We start from the raw sequence: 23,803 nt of genomic DNA on the forward strand, positions 1-23,803 counted from the left end.
CATAGAGAAGCTCTTGTGTCGGCCACTGTTGGAGAAGAGCATCTACTCCCAGGGATCGAGGGTCCCGTCCTCTGCTGAAAAAGCGCGGCACTTGGCAATTGGCCGATGACGCCATCAGATCTAGGCTCGGCTGGCCCCAGCGCTTCGTGATGTCCAAGAACGCCTGAGCAGATAGCTGCCACTCTCCGGGCTCCAAGGTATGGCGACTGAGAAAGTCCGCCTTGACATTCATGACTCCGGCAATGTGGGCCGCTGAAAGCTGCTCCAGGTTCGCTTCCGCCCACTGGCATAGATTCATAGCCTCCTTGGCTAGAGGGGCGCTCTTGGTACCTCCCTGGCGGTTGACATAGGCCACAGCCGTGGCATTGTCCGACAGGACCCGTACAGGCTTCAACACCAGTACCGGGATGAACTCCAACAACACCAACCGAATGGCTCTGAGTTCCAGGAGGTTGATAGACCACTTGCCTCTGCAGGAGACCAGAGCCCCTGCTCTGTCCTTCCCAAGCAGTGGGCTCCCCAGCCCATCAAAGAGGCGTCTGTCGTGACGACAATCCACTCCGGGGTCACCAGAGGCATTCCTGCAGACAACTTGTCTGTCTGCGTCCACCAGCTCAGCGCCTTGCGCACTGCTGGGTCCAAGGGAAGGCGCACAGCATAATCCTCCGACATCGGAGTCCAGCGCAGCAGCAGAGATTGTTGTAGTGGTCTCATATGAGCCCTGGCCCAGGGCACTACTTCCATCGTGGCTGTCATAGAGCCCAACAGCTGCACGTAGTCCCAAGCCCGAATAGGAGAGGCTACTAGGAACTAGTCCACCTGAGCCTGAAGCTTGACAATCCGATTGTCTGGCAGGAACACTCTGCCCACTTGGGTGTCGAATCGAACTCCCAGATACTCCAGGGACTGAGTCGGGCGCAGCTGGCTTTACTCCCAGTTGATGATCCACCCCAGGGAGCTCAAAAGAGCAACCACCCGGTTCACAGTTTTGCCGCACTCTGCATAAGAGGGGGCTTGGATCAACCAGTCGTCCAGATAAGGATGGACTTGAACTCCTTCCTTCCTCAGGAAGGCCGCGATGACCACCATTACTTTGGAGAAGGTCCGCGGAGCAGTAGCCAACCCGAACGGGAGGGCTCTGAACTGGAAGTGTCGGCCCAGTACTGCAAAACGCAGAAAGCGTTGATGAGGAGGCCAGATGGGAATATGCAAGTACGCTTCCTTGATGTCCAAGGATGCCAGGAACTCTCCTGCCTTCACTGCCGCTATAACAGAGCGGAGGGTCTCCATGCGAAAGCGCCGAACTTTCAAGGCCCAATTGACCCCTTTGAGGTCGAGGATAGGCCGTACAGAACCTCCTTTCTTTGGTATCACAAAGAAAAAGGAGTAACATCCCTTGCCAAGCTGATTTTCTGGCACCGGAACGACCGCCCCCAGGCGGATCAGATTGTCCAAGGTCTGCTGCACTGCCACAGCTTGACCGGAGACTTGCAGGGAGAGAGTACAAACCCGTCTTTTAAGGGTCGGCAGAACTCTAGCTTGTAGCCGTCTCTGATGACTTCCAGCACCCAAGCGTCTGAAGTTATTGTGGTCCACTCGCCCATAAACGAGGACAGCCGTCTTCCAATCTGCACTGAGGCGTGGACCAAGGCCCCGTCATTGGGTACGAGACCCTGGGGGAGAACCGGAGGGAGCACCTCCGGGACGGCGGTCTCTGCGAAAGGAATGCTGCTTGGGGGAGAAGTTCCTCTTGAAGGAAGAGGGGGCAGAGGAGCCCGACCTGCCCGGGCGGTACCGACGGGTTTCCTGAAACCGTCCTCTGGAGGTACCAGGGCGAGTACTAGCCCGAGCCCTGACCTCTGGTAACTTCTTGCCCTTAGACGTGCCGAGATCGGTCACGATTTTGTCCAGCTCGACCCCAAAGAGCAGCTTGCCTTTAAAAGGCAATCTAGCCAGGCGGGATTTAGAGGCATGGTCAGCAGACCAATGCTTCAGCCAAAGCCACCGCCGCGCAGAGATTGTCTGAGCCATGCCTTTAGCTGAGGCTCTCAAGACATCATACAGCAAGTCTGCCAAATAGGCTAAGCCCGATTCCAGGGCCGGCCAATCAGCCCTCAAGGAATGATCCGAGGGGGAAGCCCGCTGCACCATAGTCAGGCACGCCCTGGCCACATAGGAGCCGCAAACTGAGGCCTGCAAACTTAAAGCAGCCGCCTCAAAGGACGACCTTAAGGCCGCCTCCAATCTTCTGTCTTGGGCGTCCTTTAGGGCCGTGCCACCTTCCACCGGCAACGCCGTTTTCTTAGTCACCGCAGTGATTAAAGAATCCACGGTAGGCCACAGAAAGGCCTCACGTTCACTTACAGGCAAAGGATAGAGGCGGGACATAGCCCTAGCCACTTTAAGGCTCGCTTCCGGGACATCCCATTGAGCCGAAATTAAGGTGTGCATGGCATCATGCACGTGGAAGGTTCTAGGCGGGCGTTTCGTCCCCAGCATAATGGCAGAGCCAACAGGGGCTGAGGGAGAGACGTCCTCCGGAGAGGAAATCTTCAAAATGCCCATGGCCTGCACAAACAGGTTGGGCAAATCCTCTGAGCTAAAAAGTCGCGCTGCAGAGGGGTCATCCGCTCCATTCGAGCGGGGATCCGTCTCCTCCAAGGAATCCGCAAAGGACCGTTGGGAGAACTCAGATACGCTGCCCTCATCTACATCGGAGGAGACAAAGTCCTCCAAGGCCTGGGAATCAACCCGAGGGCGTTTACCTCCGGGGGCCTCAACCTCTTTACCTGACGAGGGAGCAGGGGCAGCGTTCTGCATAAGGAAGGCCTGATGCAGCAGCAAAATAAACTCGGGGGAGAAACCCCCCAGACTGTGCACTTCCGCAGCCTGGGCAACAGCCCTAGACGCACCCTCAACCGGCGCTCGCAAGAGTGGGGGAGAGACATGCTGCGCATCCAAGATGGCGTCCGGCGCGACACTCCGCGAAGGAGCCGCACGGGAAAAACGGCGCTTAATTTTAGCCGCCTTTGTGCCGTCGCCCAAATTAAGGGCGTTCATGGCATTAATGTCTCCTACCTCAAGGGCGGCCCAAGAAGAAGCCGTCCGAGCCGCGTGGCCGGCCAAGATGGCGGAGGCGAGGAGCGGGGGATGGGCGTTTATGGCGGGAAAAACCGCCACACCGGAGGAAGGACCGGGACACTCATCGGTCACAAAACTGTCACCCAACAAGGGCGAATCAGACTTTAAGACCCCCGCATCCCCTCTAGAAGCGCCCAAGCGATCCGGGGAGCGACTCTTTACGCCCGAGCCCTCCGACGCCAAATGCCACGTGGAGATAAATCGGGGAACCCCCTGCCCGCTATAAAAAGGTAAAAATTACCTGCTTTCCGCTCCGAGCTGTAACGACCTGGTGTCCCAGTGAGTAGCTGCAATGAACGTTTAAATAAACGTCGAAATAAACGCCTTTAAGGACGTTCAAAATTTTTTTTTTTTTTTTTTTTTTTTTTTAACGGAGCCAGCGGGAGGGGGGAGAAAAGGAGGGACCTGGCACCACCAGGTTTGCACTTGCTCAAAAGAGCCCTCAACCCCAGGCACTCAACAAAACCTAAAAATTAGGCTTGGAGGCCTAGCCAGAGCTGCTGCTGTGTGTGACCACCACCTGCTGAGATAGAGAACATACTGAGGAGTTTCCGGCAGCACATGACCACATATAGGGAGGCAAAAGTTTGCTCTCTATCTCCACCTGCTGGTAGATGGACACAACCCACCAGTCTATGGATTGATCAGCTTGATGATATGGAAGCACATTATGCCCCCATTGTTACATGTTTACATTTTAAAAGGCCCACTAACTGGGCCTTGTACTGGTTCAGACTGCAGAGGAGCATGCATGCATAGTTGGTGGGAGGAATAGACAGATCCTTGCTAGTAACAGTCGCTCTGATCCCTGCTTCCCTCCTTTCTTTCTACCAGCAGCTGGCCCAACAGAGCAAATCTCTGCCTTGGGAGCCAATGAATTAGGACATCTGAGAAGGCTTCTTCCTTAAAAAAAAAAAAAAATTCTACCTAGTGCTAGTGTGCATCCTGCTTTGATCGCAATTCGAAAAAAGGGCAGCCCACTTAAGGGCGTTTCTCCTATGCTGCCCATATTAAACATGGCCGCTCTGCGCATAACGTAAAGAAGTCACGTGCCCAGCTCCAGAGCGCGCTAAGCTTTACCGGAGCATCTCAAGAACTCAATCTAACCTCCGTGTTCAAGAAGGTAGGGCATCTCGCAGCATCTCTGTCTCGCATGCGCTCCCGGCTCTCGCGGTCCTTGGATTCAGGTCTCGCGAGAAGGGGACAGCTCGCGCGGGTTTTGGGGAGTTGCATGTGTTCTTGCTGCCGTTCGGTTGCTGCTGCTGCTGCGTGAATTGGGGGGCGGCGGCGGCGGACAAGGGTACTTCCCGGGAGGGGCGTGTCCCTCCCACTCCCTGTGGCTTGCGGCAGGGAGTGGCGTTCTGGGAACGGTCACTGATCTCGCTGTCGCCTGCTTGTCTTCAGATACCGGGGAAATGGCTGCTGTAGACGCCGGTGCAGAGCCCGTCTCTCTGGACTGCAAAGGAGACCTGCGACCTCCCAAGCCACCAGAAGACGTGGAGTATCCCCTGAAGGTCCTTTACTGTGGAGGCAAGTGCTGGTGGCTTGGACTGATGCCTATAGAGGCTGCATGTATATTCTCATGGCAGGAAGATTGCCCACCTCGATCATGCACCCTTCTACACTTCGGTGGCATCAGCTTTGTAAATAAACATTACATCAAAGTACCCCTCATTAGTGGCCATCAGTTTTAAATATGCTTGAGAACGGTCGTGTACTGTATACCTAGTAAACAGTGTCCTAAGACAAGTTAGTATAGTAATTTCCTACTGGGTAGGTTCGTGCCCTAGATATAATACCACTACATCTGTTTCTGTGTTAGAATAATCAGAGTATTCTTCTATAACCTCTCACTCTGTAAATTTTATCTGTGGACATGGGTCTGTTACTTTCCATTGCTATTTCTTTTTTTTTTTTTTTTAAAGCAGGGCCACTAGAAGGACTGCAGATACACTGAACCTAATACTGCTGTTTTCAAGTATTCTAATCGTCATATCTTTTGATAGTATAATTTTCTTGAGGGGGGGGGGCAGTGTTAGCTCAACTTGTTTCTGTATTTCTTTACAGAAGTGAGGCACCAAATGTTTCTCCCCTCTTCCAGCCAGAAATGCAAAGTGGCCTTAGCACACCCTTATATTGGGTTTTTCCTGCATGCTAAAGCCATTTTTACTGCAGCCTAAAAATGGACAATTTTCTATCTTTTCAGGTAATGGCCGTGTGCTGATGACTCCCAAATTTACCTTTCTACCCCTGATATCTCACCTTGCATCCAAACCAAAGTTTCAGCGTGCTTGTCTGACATTGCTGTCTGGATGGCTCAACGCCACCTGAAATTAAACATGACCAAAACCGAGCTTCTAATTTTTCCCCCCAAACCCACCTCCCCACTCCCTCCGTTTTCTATTTCTGTTGATGGCTCTCTCATTCTCCCTGACTCCTCAGCTCGAAACCTTGGGGTCATCTTTGACTCTTCTCTCTCCTTCTCTGCTCATATCCAGCAGATTGCCAAGACCTGTCGTTTCTTTCTTTACAACATCCGTAAAATCCGCCCCTTTCTTTCCGAGCACTCTACCAAAACCCTCATCCACACCCTTGTCACCTCTCGTTTAGACTACTGCAATCTGCTTCTTGCTGGCCTCCCACTTAGTCACCTCTCCCCTCTCCAGTCGGTTCAAAACTCTGCTGCCCGTCTCGTCTTCCACCAGGGTCGCTTTACTCATACTACCCCTCTCCTTAAGACCCTTCACTGGCTCCCTATCCGTTTTCGCATCCTGTTCAAACTTCTTCTACTAACCTATAAATGTACTCTGCTGCTCCCCAGTATCTCTCCACACTCGTCCTTCCCTACACCCCTTCCCGTGCACTCCGCTCCATGGATAAATCCTTCTTATCTGTTCCCCTTCTCCACTACTGCCAATGTCAGACTTCGCGCCTTCTGTCTCGCTGCACCCTACGCCTGGAATAAACTTCCTGAGCCCCTACGTCTTGCCCCATCCTTGGCAACCTTTAAATCTAGACTGAAAGCCCACCTCTTTAACATTGCTTTTGACTCGTAACCACTCGCCTCCTCCTACCCTCCTCTCCTCCTTCCTGTACACATTAATTGATTTGATTTGCTTACTTTATTTTTTGTCTATTAGATTGTAAGCTCTTTGCGCAGGGACTGTCTTTCTTCTATGTTTGTGCAGCGCTGCGTACGCCTTGTAGCGCTATAGAAATGCTAAATAGTAGTAGTAGTAGTGCACGGCCATAAAACACAATTATGATAGGAGCACATACCAACCCCTTTTTATTTTGTAGTCAGTAATGGCTCATGTGGTGATCCTGTGCTAACCAGTTAGCTTGCAGTAATGTATAGCTGTGTTGAGTAGTGCAGGAATGCTCACTGTCTGCTTCCCCAGACACGCCCCCCCCCCCCAACAAAAATTTACAAATATTTTTTTTTAGCGTGCTTTGATTTGGAGCTTACTGCAGCAGCAGTTTAATAAAAGGGCCCCTAAGTTATGAGGAGTCAGTGAATTTAGACCTCAAACAAAGTGTTGTAGAGAAGTTCTTCACAAAATGAGTTTTGTATATATTTACTTAAACTGTATTTAATTTTTATTTTACACTGCTCACTTTGTCTGCATTAGACATAATTATATATATATATACAGTGGGGGAAATAAGTATTTGATCCCTTGCTGATTTTGTAAGTTTGCCCACTGACAAAGACATGAGCAGCCCATAATTGAAGGGTAGGTTATTGGTAACAGTGAGAGATAGCACATCACAAATTAAATCCGGAAAATCACATTGTGGAAAGTATATGAATTTATTTGCATTCTGCAGAGGGAAATAAGTATTTGATCCCCCACCAACCAGTAAGAGATCTGGCCCCTACAGACCAGGTAGATGCTCCAAATCAACTCGTTACCTGCATGACAGACAGCTGTCGGCAATGGTCACCTGTATGAAAGACACCTGTCCACAGACTCAGTGAATCAGTCAGACTCTAACCTCTACAAAATGGCCAAGAGCAAGGAGCTGTCTAAGGATGTCAGGGACAAGATCATACACCTGCACAAGGCTGGAATGGGCTACAAAACCATCAGTAAGACGCTGGGCGAGAAGGAGACAACTGTTGGTGCCATAGTAAGAAAATGGAAGAAGTACAAAATGACTGTCAATCGACAAAGATCTGGGGCTCCACGCAAAATCTCACCTCGTGGGGTATCCTTGATCATGAGGAAGGTTAGAAATCAGCCTACAACTACAAGGGGGGAACTTGTCAATGATCTCAAGGCAGCTGGGACCACTGTCACCACGAAAACCATTGGTAACACATTACGACATAACGGATTGCAATCCTGCAGTGCCCGCAAGGTCCCCCTGCTCCGGAAGGCACATGTGACGGCCCGTCTGAAGTTTGCCAGTGAACACCTGGATGATGCCGAGAGTGATTGGGAGAAGGTGCTGTGGTCAGATGAGACAAAAATTGAGCTCTTTGGCATGAACTCAACTCGCCGTGTTTGGAGGAAGAGAAATGCTGCCTATGACCCAAAGAACACCGTCCCCACTGTCAAGCATGGAGGTGGAAATGTTATGTTTTGGGGGTGTTTATCTGCTAAGGGCACAGGACTACTTCACCGCATCAATGGGAGAATGGATGGGGCCATGTACCGTACAATTCTGAGTGACAACCTCCTTCCCTCCGCCAGGGCCTTAAAAATGGGTCGTGGCTGGGTCTTCCAGCACGACAATGACCCAAAACATACAGCCAAGGCAACAAAGGAGTGGCTCAGGAAGAAGCACATTAGGGTCATGGAGTGGCCTAGCCAGTCACCAGACCTTAATCCCATTGAAAACTTATGGAGGGAGCTGAAGCTGCGAGTTGCCAAGCGACAGCCCAGAACTCTTAATGATTTAGAAATGATCTGCAAAGAGGAGTGGACCAAAATTCCTCCTGACATGTGTGCAAACCTCATCATCAACTACAGAAGACGTCTGACCGCTGTGCTTGCCAACAAGGGTTTTGCCACCAAGTATTAGGTCTTGTTTGCCAGAGGGATTAAATACTTATTTCCCTCTGCAGAATGCAAATAAATTCATATACTTTCCACAATGTGATTTTCCGGATTTAATTTGTGATGTGCTATCTCTCACTGTTACCAATAACCTACCCTTCAATTATGGGCTGCTCATGTCTTTGTCAGTGGGCAAACTTACAAAATCAGCAAGGGATCAAATACTTATTTCCCCCACTGTATATATATACTAGTAAAAAAGGCCCGTTTCTGACACAAATGAAACGGGCGCTAGCAAGGTTTTCCTCGGAGTGTGTATGTTTGGGAGAGTGTATGTGAGAGTGACTGTTTGAGAGTCAGAGTGAAAGTGTGAGTGTGTGAGAGAGAGAGTGAGTCTCTCCCTGAGCCCTGCCCTCCCAATCCATGGCCATCCATGTTTCTCTGTCACCTGCCCCCTCCATTCATCCCTATCCTGCATTTCCCCTCTCTGCCTGAGGCCTGCCCTGCAATCCATATCCATCCATGCCCATCTGTCCCCTCCATTCATCCCTATCCAGCAATTCCCCTCTCCCTGAGTCCTGCCCTTCCAATCCATGCCCATCCATGCTCCTCTGTCACCTGGCCCCTCCATTCATCACTATCCAGCAATTGCCCTCTCTCCCTTAGGCCTGCCCTGCAATCCATATCCATCCATGCCCATCTGTCCCCTCTATTCATCCCTATCCAGCAATTTCCCTCTCTCCCTGAGTCCTGCCCTCCCAATCCATGCCCATCCATGCTCCTCTGTCACCTGGCCCCTCCATTCATCCCTATCCAGCAATTGCCCTCTCTGCCTGAGGCCTGCCCTACAATCCATATCCATCCATGCCCATCTGTCCCCTCCATTCATCCCTATCCAGCAATTGCCCTCTCTCCCTTAGGCCTGCCCTGCAATCCATATCCATCCATGCCCATCTGTCCCCTCTATTCATCCCTATCCAGCAATTTCCCTCTCTCCCTGAGTCCTGCCCTCCCAATCCATGCCCATCCATGCTCCTCTGTCCCCTGCCCCCTCCATTCATCCATTTCCAGCAATTCCCCTCTCTCCATGGGCACTGCCCCCTCCATTCATCCCTATCCAGCATTTCCCCTCTCTGCCTGAGGCCTGCCCTGCAATCCATATCCATCCATGCCCATCTGTCCCCTCCATTCATCCCTATCCAGCAAGTCCCCTCTCCCTGAGTCCTGCCCTTCCAATCCATGCCCATCCATGCTCCTCTGTCACCTGGCCCCTCCATTCATCCCTATCCAGCAATTGCCCTCTCTGCCTGAGGCCTGCCCTACAATCCATATCCATCCATGCCCATCTGTCCCCTCCATTCATCCCTATCCAGCAATTGCCCTCTCTCCCTTAGGCCTGCCCTGCAATCCATATCCATCCATGCCCATCTGTCCCCTCTATTCATCCCTATCCAGCAATTTCCCTCTCTCCCTGAGTCCTGCCCTCCCAATCCATGCCCATCCATGCTCCTCTGTCCCCTGCCCCCTCCATTCATCCATTTCCAGCAATTCCCCTCTCTCCATGGGCACTGCCCCCTCCATTCATCCCTATCCAGCATTTCCCCTCTCTGCCTGAGGCCTGCCCTGCAATCCATATCCATCCATGCCCATCTGTCCCCTCCATTCATCCCTATCCAGCAAGTCCCCTCTCCCTGAGTCCTGCCCTCCCAATCCATGCCCATCCATGCTCCTCTGTCCCTTGCCCCCTCCATTCATCCCTTTTCAGCAATTTCCCTGAGCCCTGCCCTCCCAATCCATGCTCCTCTGTCCCCTGCTGCCTCCATTCATCCTTTTCCAGCAAGTCCCCTCTCTCCCTTCCAAGGCCCCTCCTCGATGCTCCTCTCTCTCCCATGTCCCAGCCTGGCCCGCCCTCTTCTTCCCCCCCCTTCGCATCCATGCCCCCCCCCCCTTCGCATCCATGCATCCCTTTTTTGTTTTTTTTATTCTTTTTAACTTTACCTCCGTGGCGTTTCTGGCAGCGAAGTGTCAGGGAAGGAGGCAGCGCTCCCGACGTCTAGCTTTCCCTTCGCTGTGTTCCGCCTTTGTTTGAAGGCGGAACACAGCGAAGGGAAGGGTAGACGTCGGGAGCGCCGCCTCCTTCCCTGACGCTTCGCTTCCGGATTTGTTTGTTTAGACGCGAGGGCGGGGCAGAGACGGCTGGGTGGCTTCACACCACGAACGCCACGAACCCTACAGCCAGGGACTCAGGGAGTGACGTCAGATGGCTTCAGAACGTTGTCCTCATTAGAACGTTCACGGTGCGTTTTATTATATTAGATATCAAACATATAAACGGCAAGTGACTGACTCGCCTGCAAATGCGCAGTACAGTCGGAACGCTGAGAGTGTAGACGTCCAAGCCCCGCCTCCACCAGCAGTACAGCCCAATAGGGAGGAGGGCTTGGACATGGGTGTGGAAACCGGAGGAGGAGGGAGGGAAGGAGGGGGTGGAACTGAGGGAAACAGACGCAGCGATGGAGAACTGATGACACGACAACGGCGGAAAGAGGGAGGGTGACGCCGGGGGACGGCAAAATGGCGGCGGCGGGGACGGCGAAATAACGGCAGCGGGGACGGCACAGGAGGTCACAATCGCGGTGGATGGGTGGTAGGGGAGAGAACAGTTGATGGACACGGGTGGATGGAGCGGATGGGAGGGGGGAGAGAGACATGGGTGAGCGCAGGGGGGAGGGCAGGGTTGGTGGATGGGGGGAGGCCATAGGAAAACAAAAAACTAGCCCGTTGTTACGGGCTTAACGGCTAGTATATATATATATATATATATATATAATAAAAGAAATCTGCTTTGGATTATAACTTTGACCATTTATGGTACTGTACTAATATTAAACGAAGTTATGGAGACCCGACAATCATGAGTGTTTACGAAACACTGGAAATATATTTGTGTACCTACTTACTGAAAGTGTATTTTGCCTTTTTCACTTTTAGTAATTCAGGTGAATTTCCAGGCAAAGCGTGTGATCAAAATGACCTTAAGAAGCAGAACTTTGAAAGTGTGTTTTCTTTTTCTGCACATATTAGCATATTGGTATGAAATAGACTGAAAACTAATCAGTCCTTGCATAACTTATCAAATAAATGAAGCAAAATAAGTATCATGTGTTCAAGTTATATGTGAAAGAATTTGAAAACACATTTATGTGTTTCATAGTAACAGCATGCACTAATGTTCTTAATGTGCATTTATTTGCCATGGGGTTAATTGCATAAAATGGGCTGCTCAGCACATAGGGCTAGATTCAGTAAGTTTGCACTCAATGGTCTTCTATATTGAGCACTCAAAAAAAAGATGCATGCCCAGTATAGAATAGCATTGAGGGTCAATTTCAGTGCCCAGATTTGGGCAACAGGACTTATGCCTGCTGAAACCAGGCGTAATTCCTTCTGCCCGATTTGAGCACACATCCCTGATATTCTGTATCACTGTGTGCAAATTTTAGGAACGCCCATACACCTCCTATGGCTGTGCCCCCTTTTGGGGTACATGTGATGGAATTTGAGTGCACATTGTCATAGAATTGCATGTGACAAGATGTGTTAAAATGCCAATTGGTGCCAATTAGCACCTAATTATTGGCACTAATTGGCTTGTTAGCTAAAGTAGTTGGGCACATATCTTGGATTGGTGGCCAGTGTATAGAATCTGGGGGATAACATGCATTAATGGCATTAGTGCATGCTAATTGTTAGTACATTATCCGCCTAGTGGTTAGTGCAGTGGACTTTGATCCTGGGGAACTGAGTTGAATTCCCACTGCAGCTCCTTGTGACTCTGGGCAAGTCACTTAACCCTCCATTGCCCCAGGTATAAAATAAGTACCTGAAAATATGTAAACCGCTTTGAATGTAGTTGCAAAAACCTCAGAAAAGCGGTATATCAAGTCCCATTTCCGTTCCCATAGTGAATTCATTTCATGTAATCATTGGTAGACCACTTATCTTGCATTACTAAGTGGTTAATAGCATAAACATACAGAAGAGATAGATTAGTTACTCTTAGCTTGCCTGCCCAAGTAAGATTCTTTTCCAGCCTAGATAGACAAGCAAATGTTTCTGTGCTTGAGCCAACATCAGCTACCCAACTTCTATCACAGTCCTAACCTTGGCATCCACTACCTTCACCTGCAGGTCATTCCAGGCCTTGTCATTTTCCACTCTGATCCCTGTAAGGGCATCACCCAGCCAACACCCAGAACCCTTTCCATACAGTCGAGCTATGTGACAGTCCATGCAGCCACCAAGATCTGTGAAACTGCTGCTTCAAACATCTGGCCTTGCCATCCATGTTGATGATTGAGTTTTAACCTTGGCTCTGTGCAGATTCCCTTGTTTTCTTGCAAGCCTAATGCAGTTCTTAAGATTATAACCATTTCTTAAATTAATAATAATTCATAGCTGTCTACCCGAGCTAATTTTGGCTTGCATTCATGATCATGATTTGCAAAAATTACCTGGAAATATGAACTGAAACATTAATTTCTGAGAGAGTTTATTTTTCAGGAAGTTAAACAGCACTTCTCATTAGTTCTGTTTGACTGGTTACCTCTGTGGTTTTGAGCATGGTGAACATGAATGACCGCTGCAGTATTCTATGCTGGTAATCTTAATATTGTATAGTTTTGGGGCTGGCATTTCCTTTCTGCTCCTTTGGGCTTCCGTCTAAACCAGCCTCAGCTGGGAACGAAGGCATGAGGCAAACCTACCCGACTGCCCAGAGTTTTCCCCTAGTTATAACCCGCACCCAGACCAGCTGTTTTTAGTGATTAATCCTTGGCTGCAGTCCTCTCGAATCTGGTCACATACACTCTGAGCTGGGCCTCAAAACCTCCTATGGGAACTGTGAAAGCAGCCTCTGCAGTATCCATAAACCCAGGTGAACCAGGGGAGTGGGAGAATCAAAGCCAGGTCTTCATGGCTGCACAGAGCACTACATCTTACAGTATTAATCTTTTAACAGCCTGTTTTTCTTTTTTTCTCCCCAGTTTGTTCTTTGCCTGCAGAGGTGAGTTGGAGGGGGGGGGGGGGTTAAATGTTTTTTGGGTTTTTTTGTTCTTCCATTTTTAGTGTGGGGAGGGGTGTTACATTACCTAACTGCCAATAATGAAGTCTCATTGTCGAGTTCTGCTCCAATAGATTTGGAACACTGGCTCAAGTAAAAGCAATTTGGGGTAAATTCTCAAAAGGTTGACAAAATGTAGGTTCCAAGATGATGCGTGCTAAGTGAGAATTCTAGAATGGCAGTTGTTTGGGGGAGGGGAGGGGAGGGGGGTTGTTCTTTTTAATTCAAATGAGGTTTTATTGAAAACAGTCAAAGAATCACAAAACAGTCCAAAATGACCAGTTTACACCAAACCAAGTAGCATGAAGATGTAAATAACAGAACGCGAGGAAAGGCATCAACTCTACAAAGGCAGCTGTGCGCACAGGTCTGGTTTTTCATACCTGACTTTAGACACAAGCGCCTACGCCAGATCAGTGGCTGCTGTAAGTGCTTGCGCCTAGTTGTACGCTGTTAAGTGCATAAATGTTAGTATTCTAGAACCTGTGTGCATAACTGCCTGACATGCCCCTCCCAGATCCACACACCCCCTCAAGGTTGCGTGCTCTGGAATTTGAGCATGCAATTTATTGAATACCAACTAAGGAACGTTACATATGTAACTGCTAATTGGGGCCGATAGTGCCAAATACAGCACATTATAGTCTATTGCTTGTTAATGCCAATTATCAGATCATTATTAAGTTATATATACAACTCATCTTATTCTATAACTTGGATGTTCTGTGAAGCTACAGTCTGAACACGAGTCTTTTGGCCTTTTATATCATGGAACCATCTTTGCAATATGGAGCAAATGTCAGTATGTTTGTCTGAAGAAATTCTAATATGTCCTGGAAAATGATGGAATCATTTCATTATTTTTTTTGTTCTCCACTAATTGTGACCTGTTGGTTCTCTTCTAGTACTGTGAATACATGCCTGATGTTGCAAAATGTAGACAATGGTTAGAAAAGAATTTCCCAAATGAATTTTCAAAACTTACTGTAGGTATGGAAGCTTTTGATTCTGAGTTTCTTCCCATATACAGCATCTCTCTTTACCGCCTGTCTTTTGCCTGATATGTCTTCTAGCTGTATAAAATGTTTTTAATCTGTGAAATTTTTCTAGATATGGAGAAAACTGACAGTTGTCTAGTGTTCATACTAGTCATAGCAAATGCTAAAGCCTCTTCTAATGAAACAAACTTATATAGATTTTTAAATCTAATTGTGAGCTCTCTGAATTTTAATTTTCATTTATGTAATGAATTTTATTGTGAATGTGTGCTTCCTGATGTCAGCATTTGGATTGTAAACTGCTAAGAATGTTATAATCAGTGGAATACAAGGATTTTAATAAATAAAGGCAGGGTTCACACCAGACTTATTAGAGGCAGACCAAACATTTTGTCACTCTGTTTTGGCTGAAACTGTAAATGAAACTGCGCTGCACCCCCCTCTCTCCCCCCAAACAGGAGGAGCTCAGCTCCAAGGTCTGCCCCCCCCCCCCCCCGGAACAAAGGCAAGGCTCTCCCTAGACCCCCCCCCCCTCCAAGGCTTACCTTAAAAGCATTGGTGGTGCAGTGGGGGCAAGAGAGATCTGACTTGCTCCTGCCCCTGCTGGCTCCTCTGTCAACATGGCTGCCAGGATTTCAAGTAGTAGTCTCGCGGCAGGCACGTTGAGATTGGAGACTGCATACTTAATGGAGGGGGAGGGAGGGAGCGAACAGGGGCTGCAGCCGAAATACACTTTTATTTCTGGCTGAAACCAGAAAAGGGCCGAATTAGGATTCTGGAACAGTTTAGACATCGAAACCAAAATTTGGTTGGCTTCTCTGGATTATATGGTCATGCAGGTGAAATCCCGGCACTGTGCATACTCGCCCATACATTTCCAGGACATTAACAGATGAGCTTTGCCTAGATATTTTATTTATTTAATTTATTTATTTAAAATTATAATAACCTGCACTATCCAAATCTAAGCAGATAGCAAAATCAACATATATAATCTAACAAAAATAATAAAAAATATGTAAAATGTCATCCGGGCTATAAATTGATGACCGTACTAATAACTAAAACCTCCATCCTAGATTCTAAACATTACTGTGGTCTAGGTGTGCTGAGAATAAGCTTACTGGAAAAGCTGAGCTTTCAATGTTTTCTGGAAGTAAGCAATGCTGACATATAACATACACTCTGTGGAAGAGCATTCCAAAGAACTGCTCCTGTCACCATAAAAAGTGAATCACGATAGACATCAAGCCTGATCTGTCTAAATGAAGGCATATCAAATAATCCCATTTCTGAAGAGTGCAAAGTACACACTGTCTTATAAATGTTTAAAACCGCAGTAATGCAAGGTAGAGTATCATCATGCAAGGCCTTAAAAACCAAAATAAGTATGTTGTTTCCAAGTAAAATAGCTCATTTGCGCTAAGGTTCTTTGCCAAGCCTCTTTGTGTGAACAATATTTGATTTATATTCAGTGTTATAATCATTTTGGAATTACAGAAGAGAGGCCAGGGAAGTGATACCATGGGAGTACACTGTGTATTTCCAGCATCAGTTTGCTATCTGTGTTTAAAGATTATTTTACGTGTTTTGCTATTTTAGGGAATTCCCCTAAACAAGATGCTGGTTTTGGAGAAGGTCCAGGAGCAGCAGGGGAAGAGGAAGAAAAGAAAAAACAGAGAAGAGGTGATGTCTAAATAATGTATAGGGACGTTATCAGAATATCGTGCTTTAAAAGGCAGCCCTGTACTTCACCAGGACCCTTTCCTTAATACGATACACACATTAATTGGTCCAGATCTACTCCCCACTTAACCACACATATCTATCAAGTTGTAATCACATCTTTATTCCAGCTTGCCTCAGTAGTGCTTGATTATCCCTCAATGATTTCTTAGGGTAATCCACATGGCACTAACATCTTCATCGGCTTATTAATATTCTTTATAAGTGAAATTCTACAAAGTACTTATCTTCACCACTTTACTCGGACAAAAGGGGGATACGTTGTCCGACACACATGTTTCACCACTAGGCTTTCTCAAGGACTTCCCCCATACGCCGTCCCAGCGCCAGCTCAGCCCGTCAAGGGAGTTATACCCTAGACATGTTGGTTGAGCTGGCGCTGGGACGGCGTATGGGGGAAGTCCTTGAGAAAGCCTAGTGGCGAAACATGCGTGTTGGACAACGTATCCTCCTTTTGTCCAAGTAAAGTGGTGAAGATAAGTACTTTGTAGAATTTCACTTATAAAGAATATTAATAAGCCGATGAACATGTTAGTGCCATGTGGATTACCCTAAGAAATCATTGAGGGATAATCAAGCACTACTGAGGCAAGCTGGAATAAAGATGTGATTACAACTTGATAGATATGTGTGGTTAAGTGGGGAGTAGATCTGGACCAATTAATGTGTGTATCGTATTAGGGACGTTATCAGTCATTGCTTTCAGATGTTTTTCCCTACTATAGGCTCAGCTATTGAGGTAACCGCAAAGAGAACTCCCATCCTTGTAGAAGATGGAGCTGATCTTTAAGATGGGATATAAGGCTGATAGTGCAGTTCATAGTGCAATCAGCTGTTTTCAGAGCCACCTCATGTTCAGAAGAAGCCTTTGAACCCGGGAGTTTTTGGTTTTCCCAGTGCTGGAAGTTGAATCTTTATATGAAATATTCTGACAATCTAGTAATTTGCTCACTCACAATTAGTGGAGCAAAAGGTATAAAGCAGTGAGCAGAGATTAAAACAATAACCGAAATGCATGCATGCTCTTGGCATCAATTTCCTGTTAGATCTGTAATTGCAGTAGAACAGTTAAATGAAAACGCCACAGTTTGTTTGTTTTTTATGTATAATGTTTTAACTAGTGTTTTGCCACCTGGTTAGGAAAATGGTATAAAAATGGTTTAATACCAAACCCCAAACAGAAAATAACCAGCATAGAAATGACTAAATTTAAATGAAATATACACAGGTGGCAAGCAGTCTGTCAAAGATTTTTCAAAAGAAATTAAGAAAAAAAGTTGTTTAGGATAAAAGAATAGCTGTGACGTACTGTGCTTAAGCACATATTTACAGTCTTAGCTCCCTTCTTTGGAAGTATTCACACAACTAAATGCCTTTTGTTGCACAAAATGTGCAGCATTTACAGTGTCCAAAATGTAATTTATTAAAACAAATTTTAGTGATCATAAACCGTTATATAAACAGTGCTCACTTTTCAGAGACAAAGGCCCAAGGAGCGGAACTCTGAGCCATCTGCTTCTTTCCCCTACTGGTAAAAATATTTCCTAGTTTTTGACAATTATCCAGTAGGGGGTCGACTCCGTTTTTTGTTTTACAAAGCATGGCTGAGAATCAGTACAGACAAATGGGTTGAGAAGATCATTTCATAAGGCTACAGACTACAGGCTGAATTTCTCAAGCCTTCTCAAAATTCTCCACCCATTCCAAAACTCCATTTTCCATTCCAAAATGAAATCCTTCAACAAAAAATATGTTCCCTCCTCTGCGCAAGTGCGATTCGAGAAGTACCCCTTCATCAACCTTATCAAGGATTCTACTCCCATTACTTCTTGATTTCCCCCCCCCCCCCCCCCCCCAAAAAAAAAAAAAAAACAATCAGGAGGACTTCACCCTGTCCTGGACTTGAGGAACTTGAACGTCTTGGTAAAAAAAAAAGAAAAATTCAGAATGTAGTCACTACAAGCTAGGGGCTCTGTTTACTAAGGTGCGCCAACGTTTTTAACACGTGCCCAAAATTAGCGCGCGCTAACTGTGTAGGTGCCCATAGGAATATTGTGGGTGCCTACAAAGTTAGCGTACACTAAAAATGCTAACATGCCTCTAACGCTGCTTAGTAAACAGGGCCCTAGGGCTGTATGGAATATTAGTATTCGATTTCGGCCCTGAATAGTGCCCCAAGTATATTATTTGTATTCGGCCGAATAGTGATGTAAATTTGAATACGAATGATCCAGGGCTCTGCTGTGCTAAATCCTACTGAAATAAACACTTGATCGCTGATTTCATGTTGCTGGATTTATTATTTGTTATGTTAAAGCTCAGTGCCCATTATAAGTATTCAGCCTAATAATAATTTAATTATTCGTATACAGCTGAATAGTAAAATATGCTATTCAGTACAGCTGTACTACAAACCATCTTCCCTCTGATAAGACGACACAACTAGCTAGCATGCGTAGACCTCAGAGATGCCTATACACACATTCCAATCCACCAAGAATATCAGAAATACCTTCGATTTCAGTCCAGCCAGGTCCACTACCAATACAAAATCCCTGCCCTTCGGCCTTTTGGTCTGCACCTAGGGTTTTCATTAAATGTCTTTCAGTAGTAGCCACTTATCTGGGATATTTGTTTCCATGTTTAGATGATTGGCTAGTCTCTGCACAATTGAGGCAGGTGTCGATTCAATTTCTCCAAACCACAATTACAACTCTTCTCCCTTGGCATCATCATCAACAAGGAAAACTCCAAATTAGACCCCACTCAGACTATTTAATTCATTAGAGCACACGTAGGCACAATACAAAGAAAAGGCATTTCTCTCTCAAAACTGATTGCAAATTATCCAAATTCGTCTACCACTTCTTGTCAGTTCAGAAATGCACTGCAAGGACATTCCTCTGACTTCTAGTCCACATGGCAGCTACCACATCGGTCATTCCTTCAGCAAAACTCCACCTGAGACCCATTCAGTAGGAGTAGGGACTGAATTTCAATGTAACCAGCTCGCTCAGCCCCTCTCTCAGAAGGTATGGGTCACTTTGCCAGTTAAACGGGCTCTCAGGTGGTGGCAACAGCCCATCATCTCTTAGTGGGAGCTCCATTCCAACCCAACAGCCCAGCCCTCACTCTAATGCCTCATTAATAGGATGGGGAACTCATCGTTTCTAGACTAAAGGGGTTAATGGTCATCCAAGGATTCCAAATCTCAAATCAATCCCTTTGAACCTCATACAATCTGTTACTCCATAATAACATTCAAAAGTGTACTAGCAAACAAGACTATCGTTCTCAGAATAGACAATCAAATTGCAATGTTCTATATAAATGGGGGGGGGGGGGGTCTCTGTTCCTATGCAGGGACATATCACATCTTATCACTGGCAGAACTTGTAAACATTCAAATCCATGCCACATATCCCGGGACACCAAAATGTACTAGCAGACAATCTCGGCAGAATTCAACTGCATGAATGGTTCCTCTCCAGTCAGGTCGCTTGACCTTTATTTCACAGATGGAATCTCCAGTAGCTTCAGATCTCAGTTGACAGACTCTTTTGTTCCAGAATCTCAACATTAGACATTCTCTCCGCAGATGCATTCACCCTAGCTTGAAAATTGGTCCTTCTGTACACATTTCTTCTATTTCTCTCATCTTCCAAAGTCATTCAAAAGATAATCCAAGACCTAACAGACTTGATTCTAGTAGTTCCCCACTGGCCTCGTCAGCTCTGGGACTTAGGGCTGACTTTTCTAGTGATAGACCAGCCCATCCACCTTGGCATCCATCTGACCTTACTCAGCAGGAAGGGCGCCTCCTCCTCCACCCTAGTCTCAATCACTCGCATTAACAGCCTGGATGGTCAAAGGATGGACATAGAACCTTTACCTCGTCCTACTATTTTACACATCATTGAAGCCTGTAGAAAACCATTTACATAAAAATCATATAATCTCAAATGAAAAAAGATTCTGAATATGGTGTAACTCTCATCGTACCACTCCATTTATGTGCTCAGTATCCACTTTTCTGCAATACTTTATGCGCTTTTCTGACTTAGACCTCAAAACTTCTTCAGTAAGAGTTCACTTGGCAGGAATTTCGGCCTTTAGTGACTTGAACAGCAAACCTATTTCATCTCATCCTCTAATTGTCTGCTTCATTAAAGGTCTTTGGAATTATACCTCCAGGTCAACCGTCAACTCCCAAATGGGATGTCCATATAGAGGCATATTTTCAAAGCACATAGAAACCTATGGAACTTTGGAAGGCTAAGTGCTTTGAAAATGAGCCCCTAATAGTACTCCCGCAACTCATATCTCCCCTGTTTGAGCCACTCAACACCAACTCTTTGAAATTCCTAACTTGGAAAACTCATTTTCTAAACGTCATCATCTTGGCCAGGAGAATTAGTGAACTTCAGGCTCTGGCTCACTATCATCCCTTCCTGAGATTTTCTCCCGCAAAAGTAGTCCTTTGAACAAATCCAGAACTTCTTCCCAAGGTCATGTCATATCTTTCCTTCTCAGGATATTATTCACCCCGTCTTCCCCCCCCCCCCCCAAAAAAAAAAAAAAAAAAAAAACCTCACAATCATCCTGCAGAAGAATCTTTGCATACCTTGCACTGCTGTCGTGCTCTATTATATTATCTGAATCATACAAAGAATATTTGTCACTCCTTGCAGCTGCTTCTTAGTTTCAACCACAATCATCTGACCGTTCGGTTTCCAAGAGAACTTTATCCACATGGATTGCTGACTGTATTTCTTTCATCGCCAAGCTAATTTGGACCCTCTGGGTCACATTGGAGCACATTGCCTTGGAGTCTTTGCCACCTCTGCAGCTCACCTATGAGGAATCCTGCTCATTCATATCTGCAAAGCAGCCACCTGATACTTTCCTCACACATTCATCAAACATTATTGCATTGATATTGCTGCCTGTCCTCCACCTTTTTTTACTGGCATGTCCTCTACAAGAGTAACTCAGCTAACAGCCCTCAGCTTGGGAAGCACCAAGTGTGTGGCTGCATTATCCTGTCTGTCCACAGAGAAAGTGAAATTCCTTACCTGTAATAGAAGTTCTCCATGGATAACAGGATAATGCAGACAGACCTTCCCATCCTTCATCCCCTCAAAAAAAAAAAAAGAGAGAGAAAAGAGAAGAACTTTAAGGCATTAAGCAATACCCACTTATACCACAGGAGCAAAAGAAAACTTACCAGGCATCACCAGGCATATTGCAGTAGGTACAAGCTGTATGGAAAGACATTTTTCCTTTTATTTCACTGCAATGGACTAAGGGGTTACAGCGCTGACATCATGAAGGCGGGGAGGACAGGGAGCTCTGCATTGGTCTAAAAAATGTCATCAAGCTAGAGAAGGCTGTTCCACATCCCAGGCTCAGGAGGACTCTACCAAGTGTGTTTGTATTATCCCGTTATCCATCAAAGAACCCCCATTAGAGGTAAGCAATTTCGCTTTCTTTCAAGGTCTTTTAAATAAAAAAGCCAACTACAAATCTGACAGTCATATGTTTGAAACCAGCCAAAGAGATGAATGAGCTTTGAAAAGAAGGGAGCTAAATCTTTGAACAACTCTTTTTGGAATGCTTGTCTTCTGTGTATATTTAAATGAGTCCATTACTCAAGGGTTAGCATTTAATTTTCATAATTTGAAGAATGCAAATCAGGGTGCCTTGCAGCAATCTTTATTTTTTGGCAGACTCACATTAATAAATATGCATGAGATACATTTACATATACAGTCTGATTCTTGGAGCCAACATACGCTTGTATCTGTCATGCAGATCAACAAAGGATATCTTAAAAAAAAAAAAAAAGATTTTTTACTCCCAAATACAGAAGCCCTACTCAGATACAACGCAGATTATGGCTCCGGTTTAGGAATGAAATCTCCTTTCTCTTGCCCCCTTTTCTGCTCAAAACCAGGGAGCACTGCTTAAGGAATCCCTAGACTTGTCTTGGTCCTGCTGTGCATTATCAGTATACACTACCCCCTTTTCTGGCAGCTCAGATACAGTAGGGTGACAGATGTTCACTAGTGCCAATACAGGCAGGATGTGCATTGCTAAAGACTGTATGCCAGCCTGTCTTGGATGCCTTCTTAAAAAGCATCCTTTAATTCCACATAGAACAGGAAGGAAAGTGAACAGAGAGTGCTAAGAGACATGAGCAGAGAGTGAGCAAGGGTTGTGGGAGAGAGATGTGCAAACAGCAAGCTAGAACTGTTGGTGGGGGGGGGGGGGGGAGGGGGAGACATTACCTTATTCCTTGTACACACATTTTGTTGATCTGGCATTCCAACATCTTAAAAGTGGTTGTGGGTTTTTTTGGACTCTTTCCTCTCCCCCACCCCCCTTAAAAAAAACCCAGCTAGATCCTGTTTTAAAACTTAAGTTGAAATGCATATCCTGTGCCAGCAGGTGTCACCAAAACACTTGAAGAATGGCCATGTAGACTAACTGAGCACCTAATCTTAAACATTACTGGTATAGCTATGTAGGGTCTTGACTCCTCTGCCTTTTAAACAAACCTCTTGTTTGGCTGATTAGAATTTATACAGATTTCCACAGTTATGAACCAAAAACCTAGAATGTATAATGCAGCTGTTGTGAATGGCTTTTTTGTCACACCTTTCTGCTGTGATGTAACACTTGGCTTTGTACTAATCCATCAGGAGAATTTTTAGTGGGGAGTAGGAGGAAAATGTAGAGAGAGCACCTGCACTGCAGCATCACCATTACCACTAACTTTAAACCCAGCTGCTTGTTGCCCCGCTTCATGGTAGTGCTTAGATCACTCTCCCTTCACTCAGGTTGTGAGTGCTGTTCCTGCCTTGCTCTCAGCCAGCCAGGAATAAAAAGACCCTGGATGTGGAACTTGGTCTCCCACATGGCAGTGATTAGCAGTCCAGGTCCCATTCTTGAGGTGAACTCCAGAACAGACTTGTTAAATAGTAAATATTGGTCCTAATCAAATGTATAGCAGCACGGCTAGAACAGGTGCTAGAAACAGTGTTTTTGATAAGATTGAAAATATTTACACACATTCAAGCTGTTTCTTAATTGTTCTTTTAAAGGTGGACGAGGTCAAATAAAACAGAAAAAGAAGACGGTGCCTCAGAAGGTAACAATAGCCAAAATTCCTAGAGCCAAAAAGAAATATGTCACAAGAGTTTGTGGATTAGGAACTTTTGGTAAGTCATGGATTTATTTTAAATACTACAAATCACACCTTTTTGATTTTTATAACTGCAGTAATGGTCTCGATAACTGCATTGTAGCAGTGCTGTGCTCTGGGTATTGTTTCAAATCTCACATATGGTTTGAATATACTATACAGGGCCTGACTATATTTTCACATGGGGAGGGTAGTATATGCTTGCCTAGCGGGTTTGAGTTTGATAGCCAGTGAACTATTTTTACCTTCATTTTGTGTATAGTTGTTTCACTTTTCCTTTCTACTTTTTCTTGGTTGGTCTGACTTTCAGCCGCCTTACTTGGGACAGGCACAAAGGATCGCTAAAGGAGAGGAAGGGATAGTAGATGGTATGGATGGGCAACTGGTTAGGCCATATGGTCTTTGTCATTTTGTATGTTTCTATGTTAAATGCACAGCTTGGAGCATGAGCAAAGAGGCGTGGTGGAGATCTGCTGCTGTTCCTGCTCTTCTGCAGATCACGCAAGATTAGGATCAAGGATCAGTTCTTTTATTGAAGGAAACAAAGATCTCAGAGAGATTGCCTGACGTGACGTGGCTATGT

General features: G+C 46.1%; 1 protein-coding gene across 1 annotated transcript in view; it reads left to right on the forward strand.

Annotated features, from left to right (window-relative positions):
* The first annotated feature begins 4,326 nt into the window (after window positions 1-4,326).
* The window catches only part of DENR (density regulated re-initiation and release factor), a 29,857-nt gene continuing 10,380 nt past the window's right edge, over window positions 4,327-23,803 (forward strand). Inside the window, exons 1-5 of the mRNA XM_030219744.1 lie at window positions 4,327-4,671; window positions 13,193-13,212; window positions 14,175-14,259; window positions 15,870-15,953; window positions 23,120-23,236. Coding sequence (XP_030075604.1) covers window positions 4,557-4,671; window positions 13,193-13,212; window positions 14,175-14,259; window positions 15,870-15,953; window positions 23,120-23,236 — 421 coding nt within the window. The 5' untranslated portion in view covers window positions 4,327-4,556. The remainder of the gene's footprint in view (window positions 4,672-13,192; window positions 13,213-14,174; window positions 14,260-15,869; window positions 15,954-23,119; window positions 23,237-23,803) is intronic.

Source organism: Microcaecilia unicolor, chromosome 11 (assembly GCF_901765095.1).
Source record: "Microcaecilia unicolor chromosome 11, aMicUni1.1, whole genome shotgun sequence".
Lineage (NCBI taxonomy): Eukaryota > Metazoa > Chordata > Amphibia > Gymnophiona > Siphonopidae > Microcaecilia > Microcaecilia unicolor.